The sequence below is a fragment of the Lithobates pipiens genome, unplaced genomic scaffold (genome assembly GCF_037356315.1).
Source record: "Lithobates pipiens isolate NorthernLeopardFrog02 unplaced genomic scaffold, aLitPip1_a1.2 Scaffold_23, whole genome shotgun sequence".
NCBI lineage: Eukaryota > Metazoa > Chordata > Amphibia > Anura > Ranidae > Lithobates > Lithobates pipiens.
Genome location: NW_027507785.1, coordinates 192,764,113 through 192,784,922, shown reverse-complemented (window position 1 = coordinate 192,784,922; position 20,810 = coordinate 192,764,113). Strand labels below are relative to the sequence as shown.

General features: G+C 46.5%; 1 protein-coding gene across 3 annotated transcripts in view; it reads right to left on the bottom strand.

Annotated features, from left to right (window-relative positions):
• The window catches only part of LOC143928083 (uncharacterized), a 111,800-nt gene extending 93,578 nt beyond the window's left edge, over positions 1-18,222 (bottom strand). For all 3 annotated transcript variants that reach the window (XM_077452699.1, XM_077452702.1, XM_077452701.1), the window contains exon 1: positions 18,149-18,222. In XM_077452699.1, the coding sequence (XP_077308825.1) occupies positions 18,149-18,154 (6 nt within the window). In that variant the 5' untranslated portion in view covers positions 18,155-18,222. The remainder of the gene's footprint in view (positions 1-18,148) is intronic.
• Positions 18,223-20,810: the final 2,588 nt, after the last annotated feature.

Genomic DNA, 20,810 nt, shown 5'->3' with positions numbered 1-20,810 from the left:
AGGATAGATGAGCGGGAGGGCGATCCCCCCTCCCCCGGCGGGAACACGTGGCCGAATCACCACCCCCCCTCCCCGGGGGAAACACGCGGCAGTAACACCACCCCCCCTGCCGTGAACACCGGGCGGGAGGCCCCCTCGTGGATCAAGGTGATGCAAAGGGGGGACTGACTCCCTGGTGGTGCCCAACGTGAGCACCGACAGCAGCAACCGCAACCTAACCCAGAAAAGAGCTGACGAAGGCTCTGATGGAGGAGGAGAGATTGAAAGCCCTCAGACTCCTCCTACAAATTCAGGCTAGCCTGCGGCCAGCCTTCCAACAAATATATATACATACATACACATACACATATATAGTTATTTAGATTAGGTGTTTGGGGTTTCTGTGTATTATTTGCATTCTTGCTTCTTCATGGTTTGCTGTGTTTGGTTGGCACGTGTGTTTATCTTTAATAGATATATATATATATATATGTATATATATATATATTTTCACTTACCTTTGAGCCTGATTCCTTTAGTGCAGCCCATTGATCTGTTTACTCTGTGCTGGATGGAACGGTGCAGATCAGCTGGGAGTAAAGGTGGCCAAAACGTTAGAGGGATTTTTAAACTAGACGATGGGGGGGATGGGCCCAGAGGTCGACATAGTCAGCGCAGAACATATTCCGGAAGGTAGTATTGGGGGCATTAGTGGTAGGTTTATTAAAGCACATAAGCCCAAGGTAAGTATAGTAACAAGTTCTAGTTGCAATCTCGAAACACCCAATTAGAGGATAGTATGCGACCGGTCTAAACTACGTGGCATGTTTGGCCTGGCGGACAAGATGGGTGAACTAGAGATACTGTTGTGCAAGGAGGATTTGGATTTTGTTGGTTCAACAGCTCTCATGATTGGCTGGCAACCATTCAAGGATATATCCTCTATTGTAGGGATAGAGAGGGTAACAAAGGGGGAGGGGTATGCCTATATATCAAGAATAATGTACAAGTGAATGTGAGAGATGACATCACTAAGGGAGCTAGAGAGGAGGTGGAATCCTTATGGGTAGAGCTCCAAAGGGATGAAGCTAACAGGAAAATATTACTGGGAGTATGCTATAGGCCCCCTAACCTGAGGGGGGTGGGTGAGACGTATTTCTTATCACAAGTTGGATGAGCAGCAAGGATGGGAAGTGTTATCATAATGGGGGATTTTTTTTATCCGGACATAGACCGGGCGGAGGGAACCACACATTCGTCTAAGGCTCACCAGTTCCTTGTCTTGCATTTCATGGTTCAGATGGTAGACGCACCAACTAGAAATAAAGTGTTACTGGATCTACTGATTACCAACAATACAGACCTGATCACGGATGTGGAAATATGGGGCAATTTAGGAAACAGCGATCACAGGTCAATTGGATTCAGTATAAATCACACAAATAGGAAACATAAGGGGAATATAAAGACACTGAATTTCAAAAGAGCCAACTTCCCTAAACTACGAACCTTGTTAGAACGCATGAATTGGGATAAAATCTTAGAAACAAAGAACACAGAGGAGAGATGGGTTTGATTTGAGAGCATATTAAATAAGGGCATTAGCCAATGCATCCCATTGGGTAATACATTTAAAACAGCAACCAAAAGTCCTGGATGGCTTAACTCCAATGTAAAAATGCATATAAAAGCAAAGGAGAAGGCCTTCAAAAAATTCAAGGCTGAGAGATCATCATCGGCATTCAAACTTTATAAAGAATGCAAGGAGAAATGTAAGAGTGCAATTAGGGCAGCTAAGATAGAACATGAAAGACACATAGCGGAGGACAGCAAAAAAAAATCCCAAGAAATTCTTTAAGTATGTAAACAGTAAAAAAGGGAGGACAAACCATATTGACTCCATAAATAATGAGGAAGGGCATCTGATTACAAAGGATGGGGAGATGGCGAAGGTATTGAATTTATTCTTCTCCTCAGTCTTCACAAGGGAATTGGGGGGCTTCAGTAACCAAAACTGCAGTGTTTATCCTTATGACACATCACAGGAAGTACCTCCATGGTTAACAGAGGACACAATTAAAATTAGACTTAGGAAACTTAACATTAGATAGCTTGCATCCAAGGATACTTAGGGAACTCAGTCAAGTAATTGCCAGACCATTGTTTATAATTTTTACTGACAGTCTACTGACTGAAATGGTACCAGGTGATTGGAGAAAAGACAATGTAGCACCAATATTTAAAAAGGGCCCAAAATATATCCTTGGGAATTACAGACCAGTTAGCCTAACCTCAATAGTATGCAAGCTCTTGGAGGCGATGATAAGGGACTATATACAAGATTTTAGTAATGAGAATGGTATCATTAGCAGTAATCAGCATGGATTCACAAACATTCGTTCTTGCCAAACCAATCTATTAACTTTCTATGAGGAGGTGAGTTGCTATCTAGATAAAGGTAGACCCGTAGACGTGGTGTATCTGGATTTTGCTAAAGCATTTGACACAGTTCACCATAAACATTTACTCTACAAAATAAGGTCGTTAGCGTGGACCATAGGGTGAGTTCATGGATTGAAAACTGGCTACAAGGGCGAGTTCAGAGGGTGGTAAAAAATGGGGAGCACTCGGAATGGTCAGGGGTGAGAAGTGGGGCCCCCAAGGGTTCTGTGCTGGTACCAATCCTATTTATTTTGTTCATAAATGACCTGGAGGATGGGGTAAACAGTTCAATCTCTGTATTTGCAGACGATACTAAGCTAAGCAGGGCAATAACTTCTCCACAGGATGTAGAAACCTTGCAAAAAGATCTGAACAAATTAATGGGGCGGACAACTACATGGCAAATGAGGTTTAATGTAGAAAAATGTATAATGCATTCAGGCGACAAAAATATGAATGCAATCTATACACTGGGGGGGAGAACCTCTGGGGGAATCTAGGATTGAAAAGGACCTGGGGGTCCTAGTAGATGATAGGCTCAGCAATGACATGCGATGCCAAGCTGCTAACAAAGCAAACAGAATATTGGCATGCATTAAAATGGGGATCAACTCCAAAGATAAAATGATAATTCTCTAATCTAGAGTCTGCTGTCCAGTTTTGGGCACCAGTCCTCAGGAAGGATGTACTGGAAATAGAGCGAGTACAAAGAAGGGCAACTAAGCTATATAAATAATAAAGGGTCTGGAGGATATTAGTTATGAGGAAAGGTTGCGAGCACTGAACTTATTCTCTCTGGAGAAGAGACGCTTGAGAGGGTATATGATTTAAATTTATAAATGCCGTACTGGTGACCCCACAATAGGGATAAAACTTTTTTACAGAAGGGAGTTTAACAAGACACGTGGGCACTCCTTAAAATTAGAAGAAAAGAGGTTTAACCATAAGCACTTAACAACCGGCCCATAGCCGAATGACAGCTACAGGGCGGTTGTTTAACTCTGGGAGGCCGTCATATGATGTCCTCCCAGAATTCCGCTCTCGCGCGCCCCCCTGGGGCACGCACTCGAGAGCATCCGTGACCGCCGGGTCCACAAGACTCGGCGCATCACGGATCACGGTAAACGACCGCTCATCGTGGCCGTTTACCACGTGATCGCTCGGTCAAATGACAGAGTGATCACTTGTAAACAAACCGGCGTCATGTTATGACGCTGGTTCCTCCCTCCCCCTCTCTGTACCGATCGGTACAGCGGAGGGAGAAGAGATCGGTGTCAGCAGCGCTGTGGGCTGCATCTGCAGTGTCCACATCGCTGCTCACCGAAATTTAACCCCTCAATTCCCTGCCAATGCTCTGCAATACCCAGCAATACTCTGCAATGCCAGCTAATACTCTGCAATACCCACCAATACTCTGCAATACCCACCAATACTCTGCAGTACCAGCCAATACTCTGCAATGCCAGATAATACTCTGCAATACCCACCAATACTCTGCAATACCCGCCAATACTCTGCAATACCCGCCAATACTCTGCAATACTCTGCAATACCAGCTAATACTCTGCAATACCAGCTAATACTCTGCAATACCCGCCAATACTCTGCAATACCCGCCAATACTCTGCAATACCCGCCAAACCTCTGCAATACCCGTCAATACTCTGCAATACCAGCCAATACTCTGCAATACCAGCCAATACTCTGCAATACCCACCAATACTCTGCAATACCTGCCAATACCCTGCAATACCTGCCAATACTCTTCAATACCCACCAATACTCTGAAATACCCGCCAATACTCTGCAATACCCGCCAATACTCTGCAATACCAGCCAATACTCTGCAATACCAGCCAATACTCTACAATACCAGCCAATACTCTGCAATACCCACGAATACTCTGCAATAACCGCCAATACTCTGCAATACCCGCTAATACTCTGCAATACCCGCCAATATTCTGCAATACCAGCCAATACTCTACAATGCCAGCTAATACTCTGCAATACCCGCCAATACTCTGCAATACCTGCTAATACTCTGCAATACTCTGCAATACCAGCTAATACTCTGCAATACCCGCCAAACCTCTGCAATACCAGCTAATACTCTGCAATACCCGCCAATACTCTGCAATACCCGCCAATACTCTGCAATACCTGCCAATACTCTGCAATACCCGCCAATACTCTGCAATACCCGCCAATACTCTGCAATACCTGCCAATACTCTGCAATACCCGCCAATACTCTGCAATACCAGCCAATACTCTGCAATACCCGCCAAACCTCTGCAATACCAGCTAATACTCTGCAATACCCGCCAATACTCTGCAATACCAGCCAATACTCTGCAATACCCGCCAATACTCTGCAATACCCGCCAATACTCTGCAATACCAGCCAATACTCTGCAATACCCACCAATACTCTACAATACCAGCTAATACTCTGCAATACCAGCTAATACTCTGCAGTACCCGCCAATACTCTGCAGTACCCGCCAATACTCTGCAATACCCTCCAATACTCTGCAGTACCCGCCAATACTCTGCAGTACAATTCCAGCCAATACTCTGCAATACCCTGTCAATACTCTGCAATACCCTGCCATAAATTGCCATACCTGGAGATACCCAGCCATACTCGGAGATACCCAGCCATACTCGGTGATACCCTGCAATACCCAGCCATAGACACCCCCCCCCCTCCCGCCGCCCTCCGGTGCTTCTACCGACTCACCAATACGATCAAAGCCAGAATCCTTTTTTTTTTTTTTTTTTTATTTCAGGCTTCCCAACTTAGAGGTGAGATGTGGGGTCTTATTGACCCCATATCTCACTGTAAAGAGGACCTGTCATGCCATATTCCTATTAGAAGGGATGTTTACATTCCTTGTAGGAATAAAAGTGATCAAAAAATGTATTTTTGGGGAAAAAAATGTCAAAATAAAATAAATAAAGTAAAATGAACAATAAGAATTTTTTTTTTTAAAGCGCCCCTGTCCCCATGTGCTCGCATGCAGAAGTGAACACATACGTAAGTCCCGCCCACATATGAAAACGGTGTTCAAACCACACATGTGAGGTATCGCTGCGAACCTTAGAGTGAGAGCAATAATTCTAGCCCTAGACCTCCTCTGTAACTCAAAACATGTAACCCGTAAAAAATGTTTAAAGCGTCGCCTATGGGGTGACGTTTGGCGCCATTCCACGAGCGCGTGCAATTTTGAAGAGTGACATGTTAGGTATCTATTTACTCTGCGTAACTTCATCTTTCATATTATGCAAAAATTGGGCTAACTTTACTGTGTTTTTTTTTTAAGCACAAAATTGTTTTTTTTCCAAAAAAAAAGCATTCAAAAATTGCTGCGCAAATACCGTGCAAGATAAAAAGTTGCAAAGACCACCATTGTATTCTCCAGGGTGTTTGCTAAAAAAACATATATAATGTTTAGGGATTCTATGTAATTTTCTAGCAAATACATGATGATTTTTACATGTAGGAGAGAAATGTCAGAATTGTCCTGGGTGCTTCAGAACGCCTGATGGCGCTCCCTGCATGTTGGGCCTCTGTATGTGGCCACACTGTGTAAAAGTCTCACACATGTGGTATCGCCATACTCGGGAGTAATAGCAGAATGTGTTTTGGGGTGTAATTTGTGGTATGCATATGCTGTGTGTGAGAAATAAACTGATAATATGACAATTTTGTGAAAAAAAAAGGAAAAAAAATCTTGATTTTGCAAAGAATTGTGGGAAAAAATTACAACTTCAAAAAACTCATCATGCCTCTTACTAAATACCTTGGAATGTCTTCTTTCCAAAAAGGGTTCATTTGGGGGGGGGGGGGGGGATTTATACTTTTCTGGCATGTTAGGGTCTCAAGAATTGAAATAGGCCGTCAGTACTTCAGGTGTGATACATTTTCAGATATTGGCACCATAGCTTGTGGACTCTATAACTTTCACAAAGACCAAATAATATCCACCGATTTGTACTTATTTTTACCAAAGATATGTAGTAGTATAAATTTTGGGCAAAATTTATGAAGAAAAATTACTAATCTGCTAAATTTTATAACAAAAACTAAGAAAAATTCATTTTTTTACAGAATTTTCGGTCTTTTTTCTTTTATAGCACAAAAAATAAAAAAACAAGCAGTGATTAAATACCACCAAAATAAAGCTCTATTTGTGTGAAAAAAAAGACAAAAATTTCATATAGGTCCAGTGTTGCATGACTAAGTAATTGTCATTCAAAATGTGAGAGCACCGAAAGCTGAAAATTGGTCTGGTTATTAAGGGTGTTTAAGTGCCCAGTGGTCAAGTGGTTAAACTACATAGAGGGTTCTTTACTGTAAGAGCGGAAAGCAGAGGCACCTCTAGGGTTTGTGAGGCCTTAGGCAATATTTAGACATGAGGCCCCACTCACAAACTTTGCAGGGGTTAAGGAAGAACCCCAAGGCGGAGCATCTTATTACTGCTGCTGCTTGTGTGGGTGGGATGTGTACTGCGCCAATTACATGGGATGAATAGGAGAGGAGGTTCAGCAAGGATGGGCGCAGTACACATCCCACCCACACAAACAGTAGTAAGATGCTCCGCCTCAGGGTCCTTCCTTAGCCCCTGAAAAAATGGGGGTGGGGATGGGACTGGCAACAATGGGGTAGGCTGATATGTATTCTACATATTTTTGGTAAAAAGAAATAGCAATAAGCATATATTGGTTGGTTTGCGCAAAAGTTATAGCGTCTACAAAATAGGGGATAGGTTTAGAGTATTTTTATTATTATTTTTTTTTTACTAGTAATGGCGGCGATCTGTGATTTTTATTGTGATGGCGACTATGGCAGACATATCGGACAATTTTGACACATTTTTGGGACCATTGGCATTAATACAGGTGATAAATGCTATAAGAATGCATTGATTACTGTAAAAATTTCACTGGCAGTGAAGGGGTTAACACTAGGGAGTGATATAGGGGTTAACTGTCTTCCCTGGGAGGTGATTCTAACTGAAGGGGGAGGGGACTAACTAGAGGAAGTGACGGATCGTGGTTCCTAGCTTATAGGAACACACGATCTGTCACTCCTGTCAGAACAGAACAGGGAAGTGTGTGTTTACGTACACTCGTGACTAGGGATGAGCTTCGCGTTCGAGTCGAACGTACGTTCGACTCGAACATTGGCTGTTCGTCCGTTCGGTGAAATCCGAACATTTTGGTCCGTTCGCGTCAAATTCGCGTGGCGCTCACGGCCCACAATGCACTGCGATGGCGCAGTGCATTGCTGGCTCATGATTGGCCAAGCATGCACTGTGACCCCGCATGCTTGGCCAATCGCAGCGCCAGCAGCGAGGAGAGCCATGATTGGCCACAGGCAGGATGCCTGTGGCCAATCATAGCTCAGGCTGTGTAGTGCACGCCCCACACTATATAAGGCCGCCATCGCGGCGGCCTCGTGTAGTGTGTTGGCGTCTGAAGCAGTGGGTGTTCTGTGTACCTTCAACACAGTACACAGCGATCGTTTTCGGCCGATTTTCTATCTTGCTGTTGTGTAGTGGTTATTGTCTGCGTGCACTGACCGCAGTATACACCGCTATATTCACCTCACCTATAGAGCTTGTAGTCAGTAGTGTTAGGAGATAGTGCGTGCTGTCTGCGTGCTCTGTACCCAGTACATACTGCTATATCCACCTACATAGCTCTTCTCTATTTGAGCCCACTTGCCATCTGCAGGAGTTATTGGAAGTTGTGTGTGCCTCCAGCACAGCACAGTATACATCTGTATATACCCCTTTATCTCTGGTGTTCTCTGGTTATTGTCTGCGTGCCCTGACCGCAGTATACACCGCTATATTCACCTCACCTATATAGCTAGTAGTAGTGATCTATCTTTTATAATAGAGCTTGCAGTCAGTAGTGTTAGAAGATAGTGCGTGCTGTCTGCGTGCTCTGTACCCAGTACATACCGCTATATCCACCTACATAGCTCTTCTCTATTTGAGCCCACTTGCCATCTGCAGGAGTTATTGGAAGTTGTGTGTGCCTCCAGCACAGCACAGTATAGATCTGTATATACCCCTTTATCTCTGGTGTTCTCTGGTTATTGTCTGCGTGCCCTGACCGCAGTATACACCGCTATATTCATCTCACCTATATAGCTAGTAGTAGTGATCTATCTTTTATAATAGAGCTTGCAGTCAGTAGTGTTAGGAGATAGCGCGTGCTGTCTGCGTGCTCTGTACCCAGTAGTGTTAGGAGATAGTGCGTGCTGTCTGCATGCTCTGTACCCAGTGCATACCGCTATATCCACCTACATAGCTGTTCTCTATTTGAGCCCACTTGCCATCTGCAGGAGTTATTGGAAGTTGTGTGTGCCTCCAGCACAGCACAGTATACATCTGTATATACCCCTTTATCTCTGGTGTTCTATAATAAAGGCATCTGCAGGAGTTAGTGGGTGTTGTGTGCCTCCAGCACAATATACACTACCCAACTGCTGTTTTACCCAACTCCCTTCAGGCCATTACCATGTCTGGAAGGCCAGCAAGGAGAGGCAGACAGGCGCGAGCCGATAAAAGAGGGCAAGCAGGCTCTGTGTCTAGAGACAACAGTGCTGGTCGTGGACGCGGTGCATTGTCATCAGCACGTGGCCATGGGACATGCTTGTCCTTCTTTTCGGCAGCTGGACATGTTGAACTGCAACATGCCAACGACTTGGTAGAGTGGATGACCAAGCCCTCTTCATCCTCCTCATCCTCTCTCACCCAGTCTCAGGGTAGTAGCAAAGCAGCTGCCAACGCATCGTCTTCCCTCCTCTCAATGTCATCATCAGTGACTCCTTCCCTAGACCCACCACGTCCTCCTGAGGAGTCTCCTGAACTCTTTGAGCACAGTGTTGGGTACATGCTCCAGGAGGATGCGCAGTGTTTTGTGGGCTCTGATGATGACACTCAACTAGAGGAAGGCAGTAGCGTGAGCGCAGACAGAGGGGATGCTCAAGAAGGACAGCAATCTGGCAGTCATGTTCCACAAGCTGCAGCATACTGCCAGGTTTGCTACAGCGATGAAGAGGGAGGGGATGATGAGGGCACTGACTCCACGTGGGTGCCTGGAAGGAGGGAGGAGGAGGAGGCACATGTCCAACGAGGCAGGATGCCTTCCGGGGGCCAGCTTAGGGGCAGCACACCGACTGAATCACACCGCAGAGATCCGCCTGTGCAGAGCGCTGCCTCTGCGCGTTATTCTAAAAGTTCTTTGGTGTGGGCCTTTTTTGAGACGAGTGCATCAGATCGCACCGCTGCTATTTGCAACATATGTCTCAAGCGTATCTCACGTGGCCAAAACATCAGCCGCTTGGGCACCACATGCTTGACCAGACATATGTTGACCTGCCATGCAGCTCGTTGGCAAGCGTACCTCAAAGACCCACACCAAAGAACAAAGCGGACCTCTCCTTGCTCCTCATCAGCTGGCATCTCCAACCCCACTAGACCTTCAGTCCTCTCTGAAACCTGCTCTGAGAGGAATGAAGGTGTAGAATTAGGTGTGTCACAGCCAAGTGCTTCCGGGAACTCTGCTAGCGGTACACCCACGTCCGATTATAGCAGGCAAATGTCCCTGCCCCAGCTGCTGGACCGGCGGAAGAAGTTCACTCCCAGCCATCCACATGCCCGGCGGTTGAATGCTAGCTTGGCTAAATTGCTAGCACTTCAACTGCTGCCTTTTCAGTTGGTAGACTCGGCCCCCTTCCGTGAGTTTGTACAATGTGCGGTTCCTCAGTGGCAGGTCCCCAAACGCCACTTTTTCTCACGGAAGGCGATTCCGGCTCTCTACCGGCATGTGGAAGGCAATGTCCTTGCCTCGCTGGACAGGGCGGTCAGCGGTAAGGTGCATATTACCGCTGACTCATGGTCCAGCAGGCATGGACAGGGATGTTACCTGTCTTTCACGGCCCATTGGGTCACTCTTCTGGCAGCTGGGAAGGATGCAGGACAAGGTGCAGTAGTGTTGGAGGTTGTTCCGCCACCACGCCTCCAAAATGCTACTATTGGTTGTGACACACCTCTCTCCTCCACCCCTTCCTCTTCTTCTTCCTCCATGGCCTCTTCCAGTGCTCTGTCCTCAGAACCAGCGGTGCTCCGTAGGCGTTCCAGGGGCTACGCAAGTACGCAGGCAAAACGATGCCATGCCGTGCTTGCGCTGGTTTGTTTGGGGGACAGGAGCCACACTGGGGCGGATGTTTTGTCAGCTCTGCAGGGGCAGGCCGAGAGGTGGTTGACGCCACGCCAGCTTAAGCCAGGAATGGTGGTTTGCGACAATGGCACCAACCTCCTCTCCGCCCTCCGACAGGGACAACTGACCCATGTGCCCTGTGTAGCTCACGTCCTTAACCTGGTGGTGCAGCGGTTCTTGGGCAGGTACCCCGGCTTACAGGATGTCCTGAAGCAGGCCAGGAAAGTCTGTGTGCATTTCCGCCGATCATTTAATGCCTGTGCTCGGCTGGCTGAGCTCCAAAAGGAGTTGAACCTGCCCAAGAACCGCCTTCTATGTGACATGCCCACCAGATGGAACTCAACATTGGCCATGCTGCAGTGGCTGCACACGCAGCAGAGGGCCATCAATGAGTACCTGTGCGACTACGGCACCAGGACAGGGTCAGGAGAGCTTGGTTTTTTCTCACCACGCCAGTGGGGCATGATCAGGGATGCATGCACTGTCCTGTCACCGTTTGAGGAGGCCACAAGAATGGTGAGCAGTGACAGTGCATGCATCAGTGACACTGTACCTCTTGTCCACCTCTTGGAGCATACGCTGCTTGGAATAATGGACAGGGCACTTGAGGCAGAACAGAGGCAGGAAGAGGAGGACTTCCTTGCCTCTCAAGGCCCCCTTTATCCAGACAGTGTTCCTGCTGTGCCACCCATCACACAGGAAGAGGATGAGGAGGAGGAAGAGGAGGAGGAGGATGATTGTGTCAGCATGGAGGTGGAGGCTGGCACTCAGTATCAGCATCAGCAGCAGCAGCAGCAGTCCTGTAGGGATGATTTACAGTCCCAAGAAACACTTGGACTTGTACGTGGCTGGGAGGAGGTAGCTGCGGATCATGTTGTCCTTAGTGACCCAGAGGTCTCCGGACCGAATGCCTCAGCTAACCTACGCTGCATGGCCTCCCTGATCCTGCAAAGCCTGCGGAAGGATCCTCGTATTCTTCGGATCAAGGAGAGGGACCATTACTGGCTGGCCACTCTTCTTGATCCACGGTACAAGGGTAAGGTTGCCGACCTTATCTTGCCATCGCAGAGGGAGCAGAGGATGAGACATCTCCGGGAGGCCTTGCAGAAAGGTCTGTGCAACGCGTTCCCAGAGACTGGGAGGTTACAAACTCCTGGTCCTGGACAACGTGTTGCTGAGGCATCGGTCAGAAGGAGCGGTGGAGAAGGTGGCCATCTGACTGATGCTTTCAGACAATTTTTTAGTCCGCAGCCCCAAGGTATGATCGGTTCCAGCACCCATCGCCAGCGTCTGATTTACATGGTGCAGGAATACCTAGGGGCAAGGTCAGACTTGGACACCTTTCCCACCGAAAATCCTCTGGCTTACTGGGTCTTGAGGATGGATCACTGGCCAGAGCTTGCACAGTATGCAATTGAGCTACTGGCCTGTCCTGCATCCAGCGTTCTTTCGGAACGCACCTTCAGTGCTGCTGGTGGCTTTGTTACCGCTCACAGGGTGCGCCTGTCCACCGAATCAGTTGATCGACTGACCTTCATCAAGATGAATCAGTCTTGGATCACCCACAGCTACCAAGCACCTGAAGCTGATGTAACCGAATAATTTTTTTTGAAATACCACATCCCTTCAAGACTGCCTATGCTGATGCTGAGTGACTGTCCTGTTATGTTGATTGTCTATCCTCTTCCTCCACCGCTGATATGTTGGAAGAACATTTCTGGTTCTGGTTGATGCCATCAGCCCAATTTTTCTGCCCCTGTTTAACAGGGGCGTTTAAGTACAATTTTTGATGCAATGCTTTGCAGCAGGGCTAATTCCTTCAATCAAACAAGAGTATATGGGAGAGGTTGCAGTGTGGTGGCACCAGCACCAGTGCCTAAGGCCCAATTTTTCTGCCCCTGTTTAACAGGGGCGTTTAATTACAATTTTTGATGCAATGCTTTGCAGCAGGGCTAATTCCTGCAATCAAACAAGAGTATATGGGAGAGGTTGCAGTGTGGTGGCACCAGCACCAGTGCCTAAGGCCCAATTTTTCTGCCCCTGTTTAACAGGGGCGTTTAATTACAATTTTTGATGCAATGCTTTGCAGCAGGGCTAATTCCTGCAATAAAACTAGAGTATATGGCAGAGGTTGCAGTGTGGTGGCACCAGCACCAGTGCCTAAGGCCCAATTTTTCTGCCCCTGTTTAACAGGGGCGTTTAATTACAATTTTTGATGCAATGCTTTGTAGCAGGGCTAATTCCTGCAATCAAACAAGAGTATATGGGAGAGGTTGCAGTGTGGTGGCACCAGCACCAGTGCCTAAGGCCCAATTTTTCTGCCCCTGTTTAACAGGGGCGTTTAAGTACAATTTTTGATGCAATGCTTTGCAGCAGGGCTAATTCCTGCAATCAAACAAGAGTATATGGGAGAGGTTGCAGTGTGGTGGCACCAGCACCAGTGCCTAAGGCCCAATTTTTCTGCCCCTGTTTAACAGGGGCGTTTAATTACAATTTTTGATGCAATGCTTTGCAGCAGGGCTAATTCCTGCAATAAAACTAGAGTATATGGCAGAGGTTGCAGTGTGGTGGCACCAGCACCAGTGCCTAAGGCCCAATTTTTCTGCCCCTGTTTAACAGGGACATGTAATTACAATTCTTGATATAATATTTCACAGGAGGGCCCCTTCCTGTGCCCACCCAGAGTAACGGTGAGGACTTATAGTGTTGTGGCACCAGCACCACAACCACCAAAGGTCAATTTTTCTACCACTGTTCAACAATGGCATGTAATTACAATTCTTGATATAATCGTTCACAGCAGGGTGCTCCAGCGCCCACCAAGAGTCACTTTGAGGGCTTACAATGTTGTGGCAAAACCAACACCTTGTTCCGCCATTTCTGCAGAGCATATAGGGCAGGCCCCTACTTTCAAACATCCAATTTACAAACATCTCCTACTTGCAAACGGAAGGAGACAACAGCAAGTGAGATGAAAAAAGATGGACGACAAAACAAATTATACAGGGGTGATAACCCTTCCCTATGTTTTCCAAAAAGCTTTAAAATAGTTTTTTTGACTGGAGCTACACTTTAAAAATGTACCAGTTGAAAATTACAAACAGATTCAACTTAACACAACAAACCTACACAGTCCCTGTCTTGTTTGCACCGCCTGTATACTGCTGTTCTGAGTATATAAGGCCTGGGGGCCACACGCATTTCCTTTTTTTAATATGGGTACGGGGTTCCCCTTAATATGCGTACAAGACCCAAATAGGCTGGTAATGGGCAGGGAGGGCTACCCATGCCATTTTTCTCAATGATTTTCAACCATATTGCAGGAACCAGATATAACATTAAAACCGCAAGCAGTTTTAAATGGTGTTATTTCCGTTAAATGTCATTTTGTGCAGGGACTGTTCTAAACACGGGAAACACGTGGCACTTCACAGGCATACTACAGACACCCCACAGGCACCATATTTAAAGGAATATTTCACTTTTTTTTCCCACTTTAATCGTCATTACAATCAGTGCTCCCGCCAAAACGGCCGTTTTTAAAACTTTTTTTTGCATTGACCCATGTCCCCTGGGGCAGGAGCCAGGTCCCCAAACCCTTTTTAGGACAGTATCTTGCATATTAGCCGTTAAAATTAGCACTTTTCATTTCGAACATTCGAGTCCCATAGACTTCAATGGGGTTCTAAGGTTCGTTCGAATTTGGGGTCCGTTCGAAAGTTCTGGTGCGAACCGAACCGGGGGGTGTTCGGCTCATCCCTACTCGCGACTGTCGGCCATAAGCTTTGGCACCCCTGCTATCCCAACCCCACGAGCCAACATATAACTGCGGTGGTTGGTTTGGAAGTGGTTAAAAAATAACAGTGTAAGGATTTTGCTCACAAACTATATCAGGCCTGGTAGGAAATTTAAAGAGGAAGTCCACCTAAAAAAAAAAAATATTAAAAGCCAGCAGCTACAAATACTGCAGCTTCTGACTTTTAATAAATGGACACTTACCTTTCCTGGAGTCCAGCGATGTCGGCAGCGAAGCTGAGCAATGGCTCGGCTCTCGGCTGCTGCTGGTGCCACTCTCGGTGAGGGAATCAGGAAGTGAAGCATTGCGGCTTCACTTCCCGGTTCCCTACTGCGCATTCGCGAGTCGCACTGCGCGTCGTAAGTGGTACCCGCTATCTCCTGGGACCTATGTGTTTCCCAGGAGACAGCGGGGGGTGCTGGGAGGGGCATGACTCCCACGGGAGTCTATTTGCAGAAGTGGGTGCAGATATTTGTATGATACAGGTATCTGCACCCCCCTCTCCCCTGAAAGGTGCCAATTGTGGCTCCAGGGGGGGGGGGGGGGGGAATCAGATGAGCGGAAGTTCCACTTTTGGGTAGAACTCTGCTTTAAGGAGGACTCGTTGATTTATGTAAATGTTTTATGACAATTATCACTTCTCTGCTTTGCATCACTTTAACCACTTGCCGACCGCCGCACGACGAATGGCACGGGCAGGCATATGGGCGTACCTGTACGTCCCTGCCTTCCCGCGGGTGGGGGGCCCGATCGGGCCCCCCGGTGCCAGCGGCGGTCGGTATCCGTTCAGGAGCGATCCGGGATGAGGGGGCGGCCATTCATTCATGGCCACCCCCTCGCGATCGCTCCTGACGAATGGAAGTGAAGCATTGCATCACTTCCTCTCCTGTAATGTAAACACAGGCAGAGGAAGTGATGTAATCTCTCCTCCGTGTCGGTATTTTTCGTTCCAGCACCGAGGAGAGAGGATCGGTGAGTTGCACCAACACGACACTACACAGTAGAACATGCCAGGCACACTCACACCCCCCCTTCACCCCCCGATCACCCCCCCAATTACCCCTGCCCCCCCAGTCACAGTGACACCAATTGCATTTTTTTTTTGCATTGGTGTCATTTGTGACTGTAATAACTGTTAGGGCAGTTAGGGTTAGCCCCCTTTAGTTCTAAGGTACCCCCCTAACCCCCCCAATAAAGGTTTAACCCCGTGATCACCCCCCGTCGCCAGTGTCACTAAGGCTGGGTTCACATTGCAGCGGTTTATGAGAACGGATGTGATTCGCACCGCACTGCAGTGCAAATCACATCCGATCTCTGTGCGAAATCGAGTTCAGGCATACAGATAGTATGGCTGAATTCGCGCCGCACCCGCCGCAAACTCGCACGGGACCCTTTTTTTGGTCCGCAGCAGAATCGGATCGCATGGGTGTTCACACCATGCGATCCGAGTTTGCAGATCGCACTGCGATATGCGAACTGATCTGGGGGTGTCATTAACATTTCACTGACACTCCCAGCAGTTCGCATAGGGCAGTGTGAACTGCCGCCGGGAGGCATGCGATGCGGGAACCCGCCGCGGATTCATGGCGTTCCCGCATCGCTCCAGTGTGAACCCAGCCTAATAAGCGATCATTTTTCTGATCGCTGTATTAGTGTCACAGGTGACGCTAGTTAGGCAGGTAGGTATTTAGGTTCGCCGCAGCTTTTTATAGTGCCAGGCACCCCCATATACTACCGCATAAAGCCCCCTGATTGCCCCCTAGTTAACCCTTTCACCAGTGATCACCATATAACTGTTACAGGTGACACTGGTTGGTTAGTTATTTTTTATAGTTTCAGGGCACCCGCCATTTATTACCTAGTCTCACTAGTGTAACCCTAAATTTAGGGGTGTCTACTTTCCAAAATGGGGTCATTTGGGGGGGGTTTGTGCCATCTTGGCATTTTATGGCCTTCAAAACTGTAATAGGTAGTGAGGAGTGAAGTCAAAAATGTACGCCCTTAGAAAGCCTGAAGGCGGTGCTTGGTTTTCGGGGCCCCGTACGCAGCTAGGTTCCCAAAAAGTCCCACATATGTGGTATCCCCGTACTCAGGAGAAGCAGCAGAATTTATTTTGGGGTGTCATTTCACATATGCCCATGGCATGCGTGAGCAATATATCATTTAGTGACAACTTTGTGAAAAAAAAAATAAAAAAAAAAAGTTTGTAATTTTCCCGCAACTTGTGGCAAAATATAAAATATTCCATGGACTCAACATGCCTCTCAGCAAATAGCTTGGGGTGTCTACTTTCTAAAATGGGTTCATTTGTGGGGGTTTTGTGCCATCTTGGCATTTTATGGCCTTCAAAACTGTAATAGGTAGTGAGGAGTGAAGTCAAAAATGTACGCCCTTAGAAAGCCTGAAGGCGGTGCTTGGTTTTCGGGGCCCCGTACGCGGCTAGGCTCCCAAAAAGTCCCACATATGTGGTGTCCCCGTACTCAGAAGAAGCAGCAGAACTTATTTTGGGGTGTCATTTCACATATGCCCATAGCATGTGTGAGCAATATATCATTTAGTGACAACTTTGTGAAAAAAAAAATTAAAAAAAAAAGTTTGTAATTTTCCCGCAACTTGTGGCAAAATATAAAATATTCCATGGACTCAACATGCCTCTCAGCAAATAGCTTGGGGTGTCTACTTTCTAAAATGGTGTCATTTGTGGGGGTTTTGTGCCATCTTGGCATTTTATGGCCTTCAAAACTGTGATAGGTAGTGAGGAGTGAAATTACAAATGTATGCCCTTAGAAATCCTGAAGGCGGTGCTTGGCTTTCGGGGGCCCCGTACGTGGCTAGGCTTCCAAAAAGTCGACCACATGTGGTATCCCCGTACTCAGGAGAAGCAGCAGAATGTATTTTGGGGTACAATTCCACATATAACCATGGCATGAGCAATATATCATTTAGTGACAACTTTGTGTAAAAAAAAAAAAATTTTTTTTTTTGTCATTATTCAATCGCTTGAGGCAAAAAAATAAAATATTCAATGGGCTCAACATGCCTCTTATCAATTTCCTTAGGGTATCTACTTTCCAAAATGGGGTCATTTGGGGGGGTTTTGTACTGCCCTGCCCTTTTAGCACCTCAAGAAATGAGATAGGCAGTCATAACCTAAAAACTGCGTAAATTCCAGAAAACTTACCTTAGTTTGTAGATGTGACAACTTTTGCGCAAACCAATAAATATACAGTTATTGACTTTTTTTTTTACCAAAGACATGTGGCTGAATACATTTTGGCCTAAATGTATGACTAAAATTGAGTTTATTGGATTTTTTCTAATAACAAAAAGTAGAAAATATCATTTTTTTTCAAAATTTGCGGTCTTTTTACGTTTATATCGCAAAAAATAAAAATCGCAGAGTCAGTCAATTACCTTTAAAAGAAAGCTCTATTTGTGGGAAAAAAAGGACGCAAATTTTGTTTGGGTACAACATTGCATGACCGCGCAATTACCAGTTAAAGCAGCGCAGTGCCAAATTGTAAAAAGACCTCTGGTCATTGACCAGCAAAATGGTCCGGTCTGAAAGTGGTTAAGTAAAGAAATCGTTTTCTAAACAACAGTTTCAGTACCTCTTGGTCTTAGCCTTACTAACTATGATCTTTGGCAGCCTGGTTATGAAAAATAAGCTTATTGCAGAGAAACTTACCTCCATGATGATTAACTTTCCCTCTAGGTTTTTGTACAAATGTCTCGGGGTGTTTTACATTGCAAGATGCTGCAACAAACTGAAAGTGAAAGTCACATACAGAAAGCACCGAGCATTGCTTTCAGGAAGTGGCTGTCTTCCCATAATTTCTTCTTTCACATAAAAGCAGATAGAGTCTTTTTTTTTGCATATTAGCAAATGCAGTTGCTATTTATTGCCATGTACAATTTCATGGGCCGTTATGTTTGTTGCTTTTTAGGCCTCATGCACAATGTTTTGCAAACTCTCCTTTTCTCCTGGCAGTAGCATTTTGGCAAAAAAACGCCTAATGCCGCATACACACGATCGGATTTCTTGTCGGAAAAAGATATGACGGCTTTTCCGACAGGATACCTCTCAAGTTTGCCTTGCATACACACGGTCACTCAAAAGTTCGCTGAAATTACGACCGCCAAGAACGCGGTGACGTATAACACTACAACAAGCCGTGAAAGTTAGGTTCAATGCTTCCAAGCATGCGTCAAATTGTTTCTGAGCATGCGTAGGAATTTTGTACGTCAGAATTGCCACAGACGATCGTATTTTTGGATAGGAGCTTTTCCCGGCCGAAAATTGAGAGCATGCTCTCAATCTTTTGCTGGCTGGAATTCTGCCAGCAAAAGACCAAGGTCATACACACGGTCACATTTTCCGACAAAAAACTCTCATCGGTCTTTTGCAGGCTGAAATTCCGATGAAATTGTGTGTATGCAGCGGTATAACGCTTGTAAAAGTGTGTAACATGTTAAGGTGCGTTAAGACAGATTACAGGCGTCAAGCAGTTTGCCACTTATTCTGGCCATTGAAATTAGTTAACTTACAAGCTCTAAACAGGCCTAGCATTCACACGTGTTTAGACACAATAACTTACATTTACAAGCGTAGATTTTTTTTTTTCTGCCAAAACTCTGCTGCTCCTGGTGCACTGACAGTGGGTTTTTTTTCTTCCTCTAAAAGCCCCTGACACTAAATGCTGCTTAAAGCCTGTGGGGTTGATTTACTAGAGGCAAATCCGCTCTACACTATATAATTACACTTGGAAGTGCAGTCACTGTAGATCTGAGGGGAAGATCTGAAATGAGGGGAAGCTCTGCTGATTTTATCATCCAATTATGTAGAAGCAAAAATTCTTTTTTTTTTTTCCTTGTATGTCCCCCTCAAATCTACAGCGACTGCACTTCCAAGTGCACTTGGAACTGCACAGTGGATTTGCCTTTAGTAAATAACCCCCACGTATGCATAAACACATAGGGGGAGATTTATTAAAATTGGAGCGTGCAAAATCTGGTGTAGCTCTGCATAGAAACCAATAAGGTTCCAGGTTTTATTGCCAAAGCTTAACTGAACAAGCTGACATTAGAAGCTGATTGGTTTCTTAGCAGAGCTGCACCAGATTTTGAGTGCTTCAGTTTTAGTAAATCTGCCTCATAGGCTAACATGCAAGGGAGCTTAGAAGCAGGGAAAAAAACCACATGACTCACCTAGGCGCAGCTGCAAAAACATCCATTATGCAATAAGCTTTTATTGAAGTATAATAGGTCAAAGTGAACTATTTACTCCACTAAAAGACGCAGTGGCTTTCAGCACTGCATGAGCTGTATGTTGCCTTAGCTACATACAGTTTAAAGTGCTGTGCTCCGACAGTGGAATGAGAACTCTGTCCCATTCCCAGAATAAAATTGAGTGTTTATGTGATGACTCCTTCACTTCACAGGCCCCCTCCTTATATCTCAATCACATTCTTATATCAGTGTCCTCAGTCCCCCTTGCATGTCACAATCCCCCTTTACATCACAGCCCCCACTTCACAGTAGTGTTATCAACCCCCGTTCACATCAACCCCCCATCCCCTTCACATAACAACTGCCTTCATTCACAGCAGTGTCCTCATCCTCCCTTCACATCCCCCACTTCACAGTGTTCTCAACCCCCCCATAGTAGTTTCCTCTGACCCTGTCCATATCAGCACAGCAGTGTCCTTCTTTGCCCCCCTTCACATCACCCCCCCTACAGCAGTGTCCTGATTTGCCCCATCCACCCCTCCTTTCTACAGTAGTGTCTTCTTCTGGCTCCCTCCACTCCCAACAGCAGTGCCCTCCTCTGCCCACATCGCGTCCCACAGCAGTGTCCTCCTTTGCCTGCCTTCACATCACCCCACGACAGTAGTGTCCTCCTTTGCCCCCTTCACCCCCCAACAGTAGCTTCCTCCTCTGACCCCCTCCACAGTAATGTCCTCTTTTGCCCCCCTTCACATAATCACCCCCAGTGGTGTCCTTCTCTGCCCCCTTCACCCCTCCACAGTAGTGTCCTCTTTTCCCCCTTTACATCAGGTTCCTTCTCTGCCCCATTCACTTCTCCACAGTAGTGTCCTCCTCTGCCCCTCGTCACTCCCCACAACAGTGTTTTCTTATCCATCCACCCCCCCCTCCCCCACAGTAGTGTCCTCCTCTGCCCCCCATTCACCCCACCACAGTAGTGTGCTCCTTTGCCTCCCTTTACCCCCTCAACAGTAGCGTTTTTGTCTGCTCCCTCCACAGTAATGTCCCTCTTTGTGCCCCTTCGCCCCTAAGCAGTGTCCTCTTTTGCCCCTTTCACATTACCCCCCCAAATTGGTGTCCTCCTC